General features: G+C 41.0%; 1 protein-coding gene across 3 annotated transcripts in view; it reads right to left on the reverse strand.

The window, feature by feature from the left end:
- gtf2e2 (general transcription factor IIE, polypeptide 2, beta) overlaps positions 1-17,355 on the reverse strand; it is a 67,871-nt gene extending 50,516 nt beyond the window's left edge. Inside the window, exons 1-4 of one of the 3 annotated variants that reach the window (XM_060851498.1) lie at positions 17,250-17,355; positions 15,730-16,054; positions 10,994-11,046; positions 6,134-6,295 (exon numbers count right to left, since the gene is read on the reverse strand). In XM_060851498.1, the coding sequence (XP_060707481.1) occupies positions 6,134-6,293 (160 nt within the window). In that variant the 5' untranslated portion in view covers positions 6,294-6,295; positions 10,994-11,046; positions 15,730-16,054; positions 17,250-17,355. The remainder of the gene's footprint in view (positions 1-6,133; positions 6,296-10,993; positions 11,047-15,729; positions 16,055-17,249) is intronic. The other 2 variants (XM_060851496.1, XM_060851497.1) reach the window with 2 other exon arrangements.

The following is a 17,355-nucleotide window of genomic DNA, read 5'->3' on the forward strand; positions in this document are numbered from 1 at the left end:
ATATTACCTTGAGTAATAATAGATTTTTTTTTTAAATGATCAAAATAATACAGCAACAGTAAAACAGGAGTTAGTAGAACTGAAAATGATTTTTAATTGATCAGCACTTGAAAGGGTTCAGAAAACATTTACAAGAGTGTTGCCAGGATTGGAGGATTTGAGCTTTTGAGAGAGGCTGAATAGGCTGGGGCTGTTTTCCCTGGAGCATTGGGAGGCTGAGGGGTGATCTTATTGAGGTTTATAAAATCATGAGGGGCATGGATAGGGTAAAGAGACAATATCTTTTCCCTGGGGTGGAGGAGTCCAGAACTAGAGGACATAGATTTAGGGTGAGGGGGAAAATATATAAAAGTGCAACGTTTTCATGCAAAGCATGGTGTGTGTATGGAATGAGCTGCCAGAGGAAGTGGTAGAGGCTGGTACAATTAGAGAATTTATATCTGGATAGGTATATGAATAGGAAGGATTTAGAGGGATACGGGTCAAGTGCTGGAAAATGGGACTAGATTAGGCTAGGATATCTGGTTGGCATGGACAAGTTGGACTGAAGGGTCTATTTCCGTTGTACATCTCTATACCCCCATGACTCTAATATTGTTCATCAAGAGAGTAGTTAAATATAAAAGTAACATGAAAAGCATTGATAAAAACTAACGCAGAAATTTTAAATTAGTAGACTTAACAGGGTAAAATACTAAACTGATTAGAAAGTTCTCATTCAACATTAAAACTGTTTCAGTTAGTATTACCCAGAGCTCGTGTGACTCAACAGCTCCCAGGTTCGAGGCTCATTCCATTTATTGTTGATCATGGAATTAATGGTAGGGCCCTGGGTAGTGTTGTATAACAGAGACTTTAGGGGGTCAGGTACAAAATTCTTTGAAATTTGCATCACAGGTTGGCAGAAGTTAAAAAAAGCATTTAGCACATTTGCCTTCACTGCTCAGACCTTTGACTACAGGAGTTGGGACCTCGTGTTTGAGTTGTACAGGACTTTAGTGAAGCCTCTCCTGGAGTACTCTGTGCAGTACTGGTCACCCTATTAAAAGAAGGATATCATTACATTTGAGAGGATTCAGAGAAGATTTACCAGGATGTTGTTTGGAATGGAGGATTTGAAATATAAAAATAGACTGGAAAGGCTGGGATCTTTTTCACTTAAGGTGACTTTATAGAGCTTATAAAATTATGAGGGACACCCTATGGGTGGAGGAGTTTAAAATTAGGGGGCATCTTTCTTCTCACATTTTAAAATATATGAAAAGGATGAGGGGGCAACTTTTTTTAAAAAACATACATTGGCTCGTGTATGGAATGAACTGCCAGACGTGATGAATGCAGTACAGGTACAATGTTTAAAAGACATTTGGATAAGTTCATGGATAGGAATGTTTGGAGGGATATGGGTCAAGTGCAGGCAGGTGGGACTAGTTTAGTTTGAGAAATGATTGGTGTGGATTGGATGGATCAAGGGTCTGTTTCCATGCTGTATGATTCTATGACTATGGAAGAAGGATTCATAACATGATTCAAGCAGATTGATAATCAGCCTGAGAAAGTGAAGACTGCAGGTGCTGGAGATCAGAATCGAGTGTGTGGTGCTGGAAAAGGACAGCAGGTCAGGTAGCGTCCAAGGAGCAGGAATCTTCCTAATGCCCGAAACGTTGATTCTCCCACTCCGTGGATGCTGCCTGACCTGCTGTGTTTTCCTGCACCACACTCTCTACTCTGATAATCAGTAGGTTACTATTTTCAACACTTACTCAAAAGGGTGAGAAATAAAAATGTTCATGACGATACTACACAAACAAGAGAAATAAATAAATGCTACATAAGGTACAACACGTCTAATAGATGGTGCACACTGTTTTCATAGTATGCTACCAGTAGAGAGCATGACTGTTTAAAGATGAGTGGCTGAGGTGTGAGTAGCTTTGTTTTGGAAGATGTCAGGCTTCTCACATGTTGTTTGCATGTAGCTAGAAAACAAACTTAGAGGAATCAGGGAATTAGTTACCTGTCTATGTATCCGTAGTATTGACATACTCCAACCAGTTAAGTTTCTAGCCAATGGTAACTCCAGAAAGTTGATAGAATTATAGAATTGTTATAGCACAGAAGCAGACCATTCCGTAAGTCAAGTTGGTGTCAGCTATCTGCAAGAACAATTTCTAATCCCACTTCTCAACCCTGTCCTGCAGTCCGACAAATATTTTTCCTTTCAAATTTTTATCTAACTTTGAAAAGTACTGATTGAATCTGCATTTATCATCCTTTCAGGTATTCCAGATCTTTACTATACAATGCTGTAAAAACTGTATTTTTTTATCTTTTCTGTATTTTTGGCTATGGACTAGTGTCCAGTTATCCTTAACAAAAGCCTTCTGCTTGTCTACAACTTTAATTTTTTCTCATCTTGGACTGGAAACAAGATAGTGAGAAACCTTCAGCTCAGGAGTTCTCAGTCTTCTATAGTAGAAGTCACTTTAAGTCTGAAGAAAACTAGTTTATTTTTCCCTCAGCAGTTGCTGTAAGCTGTAATCACTTTGAGACCTTTTAGAAGTGTGAATAAACGACCTGAATTCTGCTGCAAAGTGAAAGTATCCAGAGAAGGAAGACCAAGAAGCGTATCCTGTGAAGAGACCACTGAACTGCTTTCCTGGTTTTCGCACCATTGAAAAAACCCATTTTTTCCCCAGACTATGTGTACAAGGAAGAGTTTATAATGGGTTAATGTTTTAACTAACAGAATTATAAGCAAATGCTTCATACTAGCTTACTTGTAGCTAGAGTCTACTTATTTGTAATAAATAGTAATTCCTGTCAAGTACAGAAACCTGGTCCATGTTTTCTGTCAAACTGGGTCTAAAAGTCAGGGGGAAATTCTGTATATTTTAAAAACCTTTAACTTTTGTGATGACTCCAGCAATAGCGGGCTTGATTTCTAGTGCACCACCCCAGTGAGGCTTAACAATGTGTAAAAAACATTTTCTTTCAAAATTGGTGTTGATTCTTTTGCCACACATCTGTGTCATCTTGGTGGTGGATTCAGTAATGGCAATTTAATGAAATGTCAAGGGGAAATTATTAGATATCTGTCTTTGGAGAAGATTCATTATGAGGTACTGGTGTGGCATGAATATTACTGACCATTTCTCAGGCTAAACCTGAACATTGTCTAGACTCTCCTGTATCCTCATACTCACTGCTTCATTATCTAAGAGTCTACGGTGCTGGAGGCAGAATATTGGCATGGTTAGTGAATTGGCTAATAGGCAGGAAAGAACGAACAGATTCTGTAACCAGAAGGGTTCATGGGAATCTGTGCTGCAACCGCAAATATTTGCTATATGTATGCCTTGGAGGAAGGAAGCAAACGTATTGTCACCAAATTTGCAAATTATATAAAAATAGGTGGAAAGACATGTTGTGAGAAGGATCCAAACAGTTTACAGAGAGATATCAATTGGCAAATGAAGTGCAAGATGGGAAAGTTGTTCATTTTGGAAGGGACAGCAAAAGAACAGAGTATTATTTAAACGGAGAAAAACTGCTGAAAGCTGCAACACAGGTCTTTCATAGTCTTGAGAATGAAATAAGAAAGGTCGCATACAGGTGCTACAAGTAATCAGGGCAGTAAATGGATTGTTGGCCCCTATTTCAAGCAGTTTGGAGTATAAAATTAGTTTTACTTCAACTGTACAAGGTGAGACCACATCTGGAATAATGTGAGCAGCTTGGTCCCATAAGGAAAGATATTATTTCACTGGAGGCAGTTTAGAAAACATTCACTAGGATGATCCCTTGTATCGGGGGTGGGGGTGGGGGGAAACAGGGTGGTTTGCTGTATGAGCAAAAATTCAACAGGTTGGAATGGTCATCACTAGAATTTTAGAGATAATCTCATTGAAACGCATAGGATTCTTAAGGGGCTTGACAGGGTAATGGCTGAGAGGATGTTAGGGCCAGAGGGCATAGTTGAAGATGCTAGGCGTACAGGACAAGATAGAATCTCTGATAGATTCCACACATTGTTCATCCTGTTTGCTGGAGCTAAGAAACAGCAGACATTGGCTGGACTTATTTATAAGCTGCGAAATATTGGTAGTGTGGGTAATGGTATTAATCAAGAGATTAGAGAAGCATGTTGCTTGGGCAATGCATTTATCATGGGTGACTTCGATCAGTATTGAGACTTGGTAAACCAATTGACCATTAAAGCATGGAGGACATGTTTCTGGAGTGTGTTTGCATGGTTGTGTGTTAACATAGAACATAACAGAGCAGTATAGGTCCTTTGATCCTCGATGCTGCACTGACCTATAAAATCAATCAGAAGCCCATCTAACCTATAACATCCCATTCTCATCCTTATGCCAACCCAATGACTATTCGCAAAGTATACTACTGTTGCAGACAGTACGTTCCATGCCTCTACTGCTCTCTGAGTAAAGAAACTACCTCTGACATCTGCCCTATATCTATCACCCCTCAATTTAAAGCCATATCCCTTCATGCTGGCCATCACTATCCGAGGAAAAAGGCTCTCACTGTCTAAATTATCCAACCTTCTGATTATCTGAAGGACCCAACTAGGGGCTATACGAACTTAGATCTACTATTATGGAATCAAAAGGGATACTTAACAATCTTTTTGGTAAAAGAACATTTAGGGATGAGTGACCAAAATAAGTTCTAATTTTACATTGTTTGAAAGAGAGGTAGTTAATTCTAAAGAGTTTAAATTTGAATATGAGAACATATGAAGACATAAGACACAAATTGATGGATTGGGATAATACATTAAAAGTCAAGATTGTCAAATTGAAAGGCAATGGAGCAATCACTACAATAACAGACCAAAACTTATACGTGATCTATCATGCCAAGTTTCATTCATTGATCTGACTTATCATCAGCTGGGACCCCAACAATATAAGATAGCCAAATACTGAATACCAATGCCTGTATCTGAAGTTCATGCATCTCAATTTTTTTGGTATTTGCAACTGTGAAAGCACTATGCTCTTTGAATGTTCAGTTCCCAATCCTGGTCACGATGCAGCCATGTTTCTGTAATTGCAATTAGATCGTGGCCATGTATTTCTCTTTATGTCTTTAGATCGTCCACCTTATTTCAAATGCGGTGTGCAATCAGGTAGAGTGCCCCTAACTTTGTCTTTCAGACATCATTCTGCTTTTAAAAGTGTACTAATGCCTAGCTTTGTTTCTCTTATCTTCTAGTCTCTCTAGCATTTTGTTAAATTTCTTTTATCAACGTTACTCTCTTCCAATTTGGGTTACCCATAAGGTTCTGGAATGTGTAGGTTAGGTAGGTTAGTCAGAGGTAAATATAGGGTAATAGGGTAGGGAATGGGTATGGGTGGGTTAATCTTTGGAAGGTCAGTGTGAACTTGTTGGGCCGAAAGGCGTTTTTCCACAATGTAGAGATTCTATGATTATGAAGTTAGTTTAAATACTGCCCAACAACACTATCGAAACTAGTCGCAAGGATATCTGTCCCACTTCTATTAAGGTACAACCCATTCAGCTTGTACAGGTCCCACACCCCAGAACTGGTACCAATTCCTCAGAAATCTGATGCCCTGTCTCTTATGCCAGTTCTTCAGCCACATATTGAATCAATCAAGCAGCTACTCTATAACGTACGTGGTTATAGTAAAACAGTTATAGGATTGCATGAAGGCATGCATTATGATTATGATTTGAAATTGAATAGCAAGGCAGGCTTGATTCCTATGTTCCGATTCTTGACCCTGGCACCAAGGAGGCAACACCATCCTGGAGTCACGTTTAATGCCATAAAACACGTTTGAGCCAAAAACTATGGAATCCTCTATAATTATTGCCGGTCCTTTCCTCTTCCTCCTCCCTTGTTGAGTTGCCATGGTGCAATGGGCTTGGCTCTGGTTGCACTCTCAAGGATTCATTGCCCTCATCAGTTTCCAAACTGGAAGACCAACTGGCAAACAAAAATGATAATGTCTTGTATACTTTTCTTACACTGAGTACTCTTAATTATAATCCATATTCACCAAACTTTTAAAAACTACAGGTAACAAAACCACCACTGTTTTAAAACAAATATATAGTTGTACATAAGTACACTTACCTGAACTTTGTTTTGAGGAATTTCCCTGATCTGGCTTGAGTTTCTTCTTTTTAGAACTAGATGAACCGGAAGAGGAAGAGACTTTTCGTTTCTCAACAGCAGGAGTAGAAAGAGCACGCTTCTTAAACAGTTCCCTTTCTTTCAACAATGCTGGATCCATATCTAGAATAGAAGGAATTAATTACAGTTCATTTTAAAATGTGATAAAACAGAAAACCCAATAGGGCTTTTCAGCTTGAAGTAAACCAATTTGAGTATCCCCTGCTATTGGCTTTTAACTGCTAGGTTATGTACTGGATAAGTAAGTTCACTTCCTAATGTGCAATCTCAATTACAGTTTAGGGAAAAGGTCATGATCCTCTTTCCCACAACTGATATCTAGCCAACTACTGCATGCTATTAACTATCTCAGAGATTTCTTCACACCACCATTTTCAATGCTCTGCCAACAGCCTCAATTCAGTTATTTTAAAGAATTTGTTCATGGACTGTGGGTATCACTGGTTCGGTAAGGACTTATTACTCACCCCTAATTGCTCAGAGGGTAGTTCAGAGTCAATCACACTGCTGTAGATCTGGAGTCACATGTAGGCCAGACCAAGATCATTTCTTAAAAGGGCAGTGACCATAATTCTATTAGTTTTAAAATAGTGTTGGAAAAAGATAGACCACATTTAAAAGTTGAAGTTTTAAATTGGAGAAAGGCCAATTTTTGGTATTAGGCAAGAACTTTCAAAAGCGGATTGGGCACAAATGTTCACAGGTAAAGGGATAGCTGGAAAATGGGAACCCTTCAGAAATGAGATAATGAGAGTCCAGAGAAAGTATATTCCTCTTAGGGTAGGTACAGAGAATGCTGGATGACTAAAGAAATTGAGGGTTTGGTTAAGAAAAAGAAGGAAGCATATGTCAGATGTAGACAGGATAGATTGAGTAAATCCTTAGAAGAGTATAAAGGCAGTAGGAGTATACTTAATGGGGAAATGAGGAGGGCAGAAAGGGATCATGACATAGCTTTGGCAAATACAGTTAACGAGAATCCAAGGGTTTTTACAAATACATTAAGGACAAAAGGGTAACCAGGGAGACAATAGGGCCCCTCAAAGATCAGCCTTTTTGTGCAGCCGCAGGAGATGGGGGGGGGGGGGATTTTAAACAAGTATTTTGCACCAGTGTTTACTGTGGAAGAGGACATGGAAGATATAGAATGTAGGGAAATAAATGGTGACATCTTGAAAAATGCCCATATTACAGAGGAGAAAGTACTGGACATCTTGAAATGCATAAATGTGAATAAATCACCAGGACCTGATCAGGTGTACCCTAGAGCTCTGTGGGAAGCTAGGGAAGTGATTGCTGGGCCTCTTGCTTAGATATTTGTATCATAGATAGCCACAGGTGAGGCGTTAGAAGACTGAAGGTTAGCTAACATGGTGCCACTGTTAGGAAAAGCCAGGGAACTACAGACCCGTGAGCCTGACCTCGGTGGTGGACAAGTTGTTGGAGGGAATCCTGAGGGACAGGATGTACATGTATTTGGAGAGACAAGGACTGATTAGGGATAGTCAACATGGCTTTGTGCATGGGAAATCATGTCTCACAAACTTGACTGAGCTTTCTGAAGAAGTAACAAAGAGCATTGATGAGGGCAGAGCGGTAGATGTGATCTATACGGACTTCAGTAAGGCATTTGACAAGGTTCCTCATGGAAGACTGTTCAGCAAGGTTAGATTTCATGGAATACAGGGAGAACTACCCATGTGGATACAGAACTGGCTCAAAGGTAGAAGACAGAGGGTGGTGGCAGAGAATTGTTTTTCAGACTGGAGGCCTGTGACCAGTGGAGTGCCACAAGGATCAGTGCTGGGTGCACTATTTTTCATCATTTGGATATCAGCATAAGAGGTATAGTTAGTACGTTTGCAGATGACACCAAAATTTGAGGTGTAGTGAACAGCGAAGGTTACCTCAGATTACCACGCGATCTTGATCAGATGAGCCAATGGGCTGAGGAGTGGCAGATGGAGTTTAATTTAGATAAATGTGATGTGTTGCATTTTTGGAAAGCAAATCTTAGCAAAACTTATACACTTAATGGTAAGGTCCTAGGGACTGTTGCTGAGCAAAGAGACCTTGGAGTGCAGATTTATAGATCCTTGAAAGTGGAGTTGCAGATAGATAGAATAGTGAAGATGGCATTTGGTATGCTTTCCTTTATTGGTCAGAGTATTGAGTGCTGGAGTTGGGAGGTCATGTTGCGGCTATACAAGACATTGGTTAGGCCACTGTTGGAATATTGCGTGCAATTCTGGTCTCCTTCCTATCAGGAGGATGTTGTGACATTTGAAAGGGTTCAGAAAAGATTTACAAGGATGTTGCCAAGGTTGGAGGATTTGAGCTATAGGGAGAAGTTTAATAGGCTAAGGTTGTTTTCCCTGGAGTATCGGAGGCTGATGGGCGACCTTACAGAGGTTTCCGAAATCATGATGGGCATCAATAGGGTAAATAGACAAGGTCTTTTCCCTGGGGTGGGGGACTCCAGATTTAACATCGTTCAACTTTGCTCGTGCCTCACCTAATCAGATGCTGAAACATTCATTCATGCTTCTGTTAGTTCTAGACTTCAAACTCGCTCCTAGCTGGTTTCCCATATTCTATCCATTGCAGTGCATCATATCTTTACAGTTTAGTAAGAGCAATGGTTCAGCTGTGGAGTGCAACAGAGTCAAGTCCACAGTGTGGCAATGCTACCCCTTTAACAATGTTGTGCTGTTCTTGGGGTTTTTTTCCAAGAGGAGTCAGAAAGGCAAGAGGTTTCAATATGTCTGAAAATATCTCCTTGAAAAGGCAACGCTTTTTAAAAAATACTTGTACAATGAAAGGGGAGCGACCAGTGTTCCTAATTCAGGGTTTTTGTCTGGCTTGGTTTGGTTTTAGCTAGCAGTCTGTTTGAAGCTGCTGCTCAAAGAAAACTGGAGAAAAATGTTCCTTGATTCAACAGAGGTTTTCGGTCTGACTGTCTCTGACATCTCTCTCCTTTAAAAACTTGGGTTTGAATTTATCTTTTTGCTAAGAGGAATGTTTATGGGATTTTGCAGGAAATCAAAACAGCTCTTTAAGTTGCATTTTCACGTTGGTTGGGTTAACAAATAGTTACATTATTCTAATTTTGGTTTTCTTTTGTTTGTGGGTAAATGAATTCTGTTTTGTTTAAAACAGAGTGGTTTGACTAGCTACATCGCTCCTGGGATATTTACCTTGCATCTACTTAAAACAACTGGAAAATTTAGGTTTTGGGCTACCTTTTGAGGGGATTGAGGGGTCTGGCTGGTCCATAACAACAACACTATGGGTATTTTGAGGGACGCGAGTGAAAAAGAGAAAGGAGGAAGAGGACTAATATGCGTTTCAAACTGGAAAATTGATAGTGAATAAGGATCTAATAGCTAGGGTAATAAACAGCATTTCTGCAACTAGCGATGTGATTCCTGGATAGTATGATGTCTAGGAGAAAGTGAGGACTGCAGATGCTGGAGTACCAGAGTTGAAAAATGTGGTGCTGGAAAAACACAGCAGGCTAGGCAGCAACCGAGGAGCAGGAGAATCGATGTTTCGGGCATAAGCCCTTCTTCAGGAATGATGTCTGCCTATTATTGGGGTCTAGAATGTCACTGAGTGGAAGGAAGAAGAACTTACATCACGGTGCACATTGGAATCAATTACATGGGGAGAGCAAGGAATAATGTCTTGCAAGCAGATTCTAAGGAGCCAGCAAAGAGATTAACAAGCAGGAGCTTAATTGAACTGAACTAAATTGAATTGAATCAGCTTTATTGTCACAAGGCAGTATTTTCCAGAATATTTCTGGTCCATGTGCTGCTGAACATACGATTAGTAACATACAGTGAATTAATGCATGGCTGAAGAGATCCAAAGAAAGTTTCTGGGTGGGATGCTCTTCAGAGGGGTGGCAGAGAATCAATAGATCAATGCCTCAATCTGCACTATAGGGATTCTATGATTTAGCTTTCAAGAAAAGAAACAAGATGCACAAAGGATTAGGTGAAATAGAAATCTCCAGAAGACTTCGTTAAGTATTAAATGGTGTTAGACTATAGAAGAACGCAAATGGGTTTAAATTAGGTGCGTGTGTAATGCATCAAGTGTGGTAAATATGGTGATAAGTTGCAGGTGCAAATATTTGCATGATAACAATGGAAATCTGGCTCAAAAGGGCAACATTGTGTACTAAATACTACTGTACACAAGATGTACAAAAAGATAGGGAAAGTAGAAAAAGCAGGAGTGGCAGAATGATTAAGGAGACCAAAAAATGATCAGAGAGTTTGGAAACATTAGAGGTACCATTGCATTGCTGGCATTCCTGAGATTGTGGTCTGCAGTCTATTGGCAAATTGCAAATCAATGCAACACAATATAAAGTAGTCATAAGTACAGGAAACATTTATGTCTGAGCTTTAAAATTACACAGTGGATGGGACCACGTTCATAAATAAGAAAATTCTGAAGTTGGATGCTCATAAATAAGGTCCCTGCACTATAAGCCACAAAGATATAAAAGGAGCAAATTTGTAAGTAAATTACTGAAATGTGAAAACTAAACAGTGATGATAATGTGGGATTTTAATTATCCTAATATGAACTGGGATAGTAATAGTGCAAAGGGCAGAGGGGGGGAAAGTTCAGATGAGACTTCAGAAGAACTTTCTAGATCAATAATTTGCTAGTCCAATGAGGAAATGAGGAATTAATAGATCGGAGGAGTGACTTGGGTTAAGTTCAGTTGATTAACACTCAGGAATAATGAGAGCTCTTGAAGTGCAGTGCTGGTGTTCCTACCTCTGGTTTCGTGGTTTCAGTCACGTCTGCTTCAGAGGTGCACCACAGCTTGTCTGTATAGGTTAATTTTAAAATATATTCAAAGAACAGTGAGCATAGTTCAATATTTCATTAGAGAAGAGTAAAAACTGTTAATTAGAGATGTTTAAATTGTTAATTTTTTTTTAGATTAGATTACTTACAGTGTGGAAACAGGCCCTTCGGCCCAACAAGTCCACACTGACCCGCCGAAGCGCAACCCACCCATACCCCTACATTTACCCCTTACCTAACACTACGGACAATTTAGCATGGCCAATTCACCTGACCCGCACATCTTTGGACTGTGGGAGGAAACCGGAGCACCCAGAGGAAACCCACGCAGACACGGGGAGAACATGCAAACTCCACAGTCAGTTGCCTGAGTCGGGAATTGAACCCGGGTCTCAAATTGTGGCTTGAGAACAGATGTACTCTGCATTAAAAAAACTGACTAAGTAAAACAGAAATCAAAACTTCAAGCTGCCCTTGAAAGAGATAATTCTTTGGGTACAATCAAGACATTAGGAGGAAAAATAGGGTAATCAAATCCAGGTCGCTGAATGTTAAAAGAAATTGAAAGTAAGATGAAGAAAAAAAAAGGCAAATGTAGATAAGTTGATAAAAACAAATGAGAAGAAGAATGAATACAGAAAGTACAGACAGACAACAAAGGAAATAAAGGCAGAGACATTGAGAAATTATTAGTGAAGTTAAAGTAAATCCAGTTTCTGTGCACACAGAGTAAAAAGACAGCAAGGAGAGACTGGTACTGATTAGGATCCAAAAAAGAACGTACATATAGAGAAACCAAAGGCAGTTGGCACAACTGCAGTACAAAAGGAGTACTTGACAACATCATCATCCTTGTTAAAGACGAGTGCAAAGTCACATGGAAGACAAGACAGTTGAGTAAAAGTCAAAAATTGATGAGATGCTAGAAAAGCTGTCTGTACATAAAGCTGTTGAAATGAGGGCCAGATACAACACAATCCAAATTTCTTAAGGCACCAAGGGTGAAGCATTATAACATTCCAATCCTCTCTAAATAGAGAGCTAGTGCCTGAATATTGCAAAAGTGCAAACATTACATCCTTGTTCAAAAAATAAGAGTGAAAAGGATAAACCCAGCAACCAAAGGCCAGTCAGTTTAACCTTGGTAATAAGAAAGCTTTACAAATGATAATCTGGGATAAAATTGTCAGATGCTTACACAGATGTGGATTAATTAAGGAAAGTTAGTACTGATTTGTTAAAGGAAAATCGGATTTGCCTTCAACAAATTTAAAAGACCATTTTTGATAAGGTTACAGAATACTGAGGAAGGTGGTCTGATAAAATACCATACAGTAAGTTTATCAGTAATACTGGAGCCAATTGAATAGAAAGGATAGTATCAGTATGGTTAAAAATAAATGGCTAAATAACAGGAAACAGACAGAAAGGTAATACCAGACTAGGGAAATGTATACGGTGTAGATCCCCGGGGATCAATACCCTGACAGCTCCTTTTCCTGATGTATTTTAATGAACTCAATTTGGGGGTACAAAGCATAATTTTAAAAAAATTGTGAAGAACACAAAATAAGGAAATATAGCGAGAAAAATGATGGACTTCAAAAGGGCATAAGCCGATGAAATGAGTAGATTGGGAGATAAAATTTAATATAGGAAAATATAAAGGTGGCTACCAATCTCAGTTGTGCCCAGCATTCTGCTGACCAGGAAAGTGAGGGAAGAGGCTTCTGAGAAAGAACTATTTAACTCCAGCAGTGGCTGGTGGCCCCACAGACTGGGTGTATGGGTGGTGAACTGCTGAGCAGGACTAGGCCAGTGTCCCACAAACTAGATAGCTACTGCCAAGCTCGGTAATAGCCAGTGCCCTGTTTAAGTTATGGGATTGTTGAGTTCAGACTAGGTCATCACGCGAGGGCAAAACGGAAGGATGCTACTGAGTCTGGGCTGCTTAGCTTGTTAGTTGCTGGTGTTTGGGCCATGTAGGAAATTAAGCATGCATTGGGCTAGTGTCTCAAAGTCTTGGGAGGGGTATGTGCCAAGGGACTTGGCAGTGGCTTTCACTTTGCAGACCAAGTGATGTGGCTCTATCATGGCTGGGACAACCTTATGGATGGTGATGGTGTTGCTGTGTCAATACTGAATGTGGCGTGGGTGGGGTCAGGAACTACTGGGGGTTGATACATGGGGCTTTCCTGGTGAGGCACTGGGAGAGACCATAAGTCTGGAAGGCTGGGATCAGCTTCAAGTCAGAAAAGGAGTTTACTTCAAATGGTGTCCAATTGGTCAGGTCAGGGTACTGCAGTAAACAATATAAAGAATGAATCTGGCAGCATTTAATGAAATTTCTTATCCTAATAACTCAGCAACATTAAAGCAAAATCATGTGACTAAAAAGGGATAACATTAGACGCAGACTTCCTGTAACTCAGGGATATTACCACAAATCATTACCTCTTCCTAGCCTATACCAGCAGTCTAATATTGCCTTGCTGGATTAGATACAATGTGAAGCGAATAAAAGAACAAGATAGTCATTCACAAATAATTTTTTTGTGAGACCATATTTTAACTCACCAGCAACCTCTCAGGGCAATTAAGGGGGGGATGAAACATATACTAATTTTATTGTTTTTCTTAAAAGCCCCAAGTTTTTAAGAAGAACAATAGGCTTTGGTCTTCTGTATATAATATTTCTGATGCTTTTAGATCCACTCAAATTATTTTAACTTGTACCTTTGAATCCCTACTCCTTTGTAAAACAACTTCTCCAACTCAAAGTTATTTTGGAGTCAGGTCTCTGTGATTCCAATTATCTCATAACCACTAATAACTGTCTGCACAGTTAAATGTGATTATATAACCAGGAACAATGTGTGGAAATTTGTAGGGGTCTGAGCAACATGGACTACTGTAAGAGGTGTGACATAATTGGGCAACAAGTGGTGAGGTTCATTCTTGGGAACAACTCTAAGCATCTCTTATGCTCTTCACAACTGGCATGGCAAGATTCTTTCTCGGCTGTGGTGAGGTGCCAATTAGCAGTAATTATTGCTTACAGTCATAGAGTCAGATGCATACAGCAGAGAAACAGGTCCTCATAAACACCCTCGAGACTTTCAGGGAAAGGTGGGCACCACAGAGAGTGGAGTGTATTATTTCCCCCTCCAACTCTATTTTGATTTAATCCCTGCCCTCCCCTTCACTGTTTGATCATGCAGTATTGCCCTCAGAGAAGGGCATTACTTGTCACTGGCCACTTGGGTGTTTCCTTTCTTCCTGGTGGTGGAAATTGAATAAAGATTTAATTACCTGTTGTCTTTCACTATCTCACACCTGTACACACACAAACAACATAAAAAAAGGAAACAGGTCCTTCAGCCCAACTCCTCCACACTGACCTAGTTTCCTAAATGAAAGGAAATGAAAGTCCCACTTGCCTGCATTTGACCCAAATCCCTCTAAACCTTTCCTATCCGTGTACATGTCCAAATGTATTATAAATTATGTAATTGTCACCTGCCTCTACCACTTTCTCTGGCAACTCATTCTATATATGCACCACTGTGTGAAAAAGTTGCCCCTCGGGTCCTTCGAAAATCTTTCACCTCTCATCTTAAATCTATGCCCTCTAATGTTGGGTTCCACTACCCTGAGAAAATGACCTTGGCTATTCACTTTATCTATGTCTCCCATAATTTTATACACCTCTATAAAAGTCATAGCTCAGTCTCCTATACTTCAGGGGAAAAACAAAATACCTGCCGATACAGCTTCTCCCTAAAACTCAAACTTTCCAATCTCAGAAACATCCTTTTAAATCTTTTTTGCATCTTTTTCAATTTAATAACATTCTTCCTATAGCTTGTTAAACATCTGGTTAACAACCCAATTCATCTAATCAATTTCAGTCTCTCATCTTCCCAAAGTTGCCAAATAAGTTTGATATCTGGAAAACTTGACAAGGAAACCAGAGCAAGCACCTGTCCGATTCAGTTCACCACATGCTCTGAACAACTGCATCAATACTCAGGCAAAAGTGAGGACTGCAGATGCTGGAGATCAGAGTCAAGATTAGAGTGGTGCTGGAAAAGCACAGCAGGTTAGGCATCATCCAAGGAGCAGGAAAATCGACACTGCAGGCAAAGGCCCTTCATCAGGAATGAGGCAGGGAGCCTCCAGACTGGACAGATAAATGAGAGAGGGGTATGGCTGGGGAGAAGGTAGCTAAGAGTGCAATAGGTGGATGGAGGTGGGAACGAAGGTGAGACTCTCTGAAATTATTGTAGGGAGAGGAGAAGTTTTTCAAGGTAGGCATCCTTGCATGAAGATTCACAGTAAGGTTAAAATCAACTAGGCTAAAGTGGGGACTGTAGATGCTGGAGACCAGAGTCAAGATTAGCACAGCAGGTCAGGCAGCATCCGAGGAGCAGAAAAATCACGTTTTGGGCAAAAGCATCTAAAGAATTTCAGTGAGTCTCATCTTCACCCCCATCTCCATCCAGCTATTGTAATCTTAGCTACCTTCTCCTCAGTCCCACCCCCCTCCCATTTATCTCTCCACCCCAGAGGCACCCTGCCTCATTCCTGATGAAAGGCATTTGTCCAAAATGCTGATTTTTCCTGCTCCTCAGATGCTACCTGGCCTGCTATGCTTTTCCAGCACCACTCTAATCTTGACTCTGCATCAATACTCAGCCTACATGGCTGTTCGCAGGATCCCCGCCTTCTCTTTTTGCACCATTTCCCTCAGCCAGATACCAATATTAATACTCCTGTGTTGCCTTTCCATTTAGCAGACATAAAGCCAGGAAGATTGCCATAATTGTTAGCAACCCTCAGTCAAGATAGGTAGCCTTCAATTTAGAGTTTCTGGCTCAGTAATTTAATGGTGGCCTCCGATATCAGTTCAGAACTTAATCTGGGCAGTAGAGTCAGGTTGCTCTTCTCAAAAAAAGGATGAGGAGCCAAATGTCAGGTAATCCACCACTCATCTAGAGTCTTCCTGTCCTTCTGAGGGCTGTTTTTCTGATGGATTGAGAGAAAAGGCAAGTATTATGGAAGATAACAGTGGGTGACACAGCTATTACTGTTGCTACAAGTGGGGACATGTGCTAAGTAGGTATGTAAGCAGCACAAAACTGTACAGGACGCGTAGTGTTGGTTGTTGGGGTAGATGTTGTTAGCAATAGTGAAATTATTAGAGCATGGGGTTGGTGTGAAGTGGGTTCAGTAGCGAAGACAGTATTGGTCAGAAGAACTTACTCTAGCAGAGTGACAAAGGATTTTGATCTTCTTACAGTCAGCTTAGGCAGCTTTAACCTAGGTGTTAACCTTAGAAACCATGGCACAGTCAGGTGTTGTGGTCAGGGTGGGGGTTTGGCAAAGTGGAAATCCAGTAGGACCTCAAGGTGGAATACGAATTTCCGTCCCCCTCCCCCCCCCCCATCTGCCACGTCCCAGGGCAAGTTTCAGCAATAGTGCAGGTCACCTCGACACCGAGTGCTTGTTTAGGTGCACATTTGGCTTTTGAAGTTGGTGGTGCACATGAGAGTTCCGTGACATCCGGCAGGTGGTAACCGTGACCGGAATCGGACGAGAGGGATCCCCAAGGCGGGGGGAGGGGGGAACAAGGGACAGAGTTACGGCGGGGGGAGGGGGGAGCAAGGGACAGAGTTACGGCGGTGGGAGGGGGGAACAAGGGACAGAGTTAATGAACAGAGTTTGGTCAGAATCAGCGAGATGTCTCGCTAGGCCTCGCGACGACGAAACCTCCAAAAGGGAAACTCGGGCCACAACAACGTCAGATTCAGCCCCAGTGTCATCGTTTACATAAGGTGTGCAAACAGGTCGCCCACCTTGTTTCACCTTTCTCCCGCTCTGTAGTCATTTTGGAGGAAATAAAACGCCAGAGTTCAACTCCACATTCTGTATTTCAGCAATTTCCTGTTAGGTCCTTCTCAAGTGCCTTTTTCAAACTATACGTCACCCCACCGAATTCTCTACTCCCTCTGAACCTAAACTAATTGTTTCTGCCTTCTGTGGTATGACTAGGTAATAAGTTTTAGGAGTTTCCCCGGGGCCTACGATGCCTTGAATAGAAACTCAGCAGAAAGGGCAACCAGGAGGCCAGCGGTGCTCGAGTATCACTATACCCTCAAACAACAGGAGCACAGTGACCACCGAGTCCTGGATAAACCGGCGGTAAACTCACAAAATGTACCTGCACATCGGCCCAGTGCCACCGACAATGTAGGACTCCGTCTCCGGGCAACCCTGTGATCACCGATCACATCGACCCAACCGCCATCCGCACTCGATTGCTCACG

The sequence above is a fragment of the Hemiscyllium ocellatum genome, chromosome 36 (assembly GCF_020745735.1).
Source record: "Hemiscyllium ocellatum isolate sHemOce1 chromosome 36, sHemOce1.pat.X.cur, whole genome shotgun sequence".
NCBI lineage: Eukaryota > Metazoa > Chordata > Chondrichthyes > Orectolobiformes > Hemiscylliidae > Hemiscyllium > Hemiscyllium ocellatum.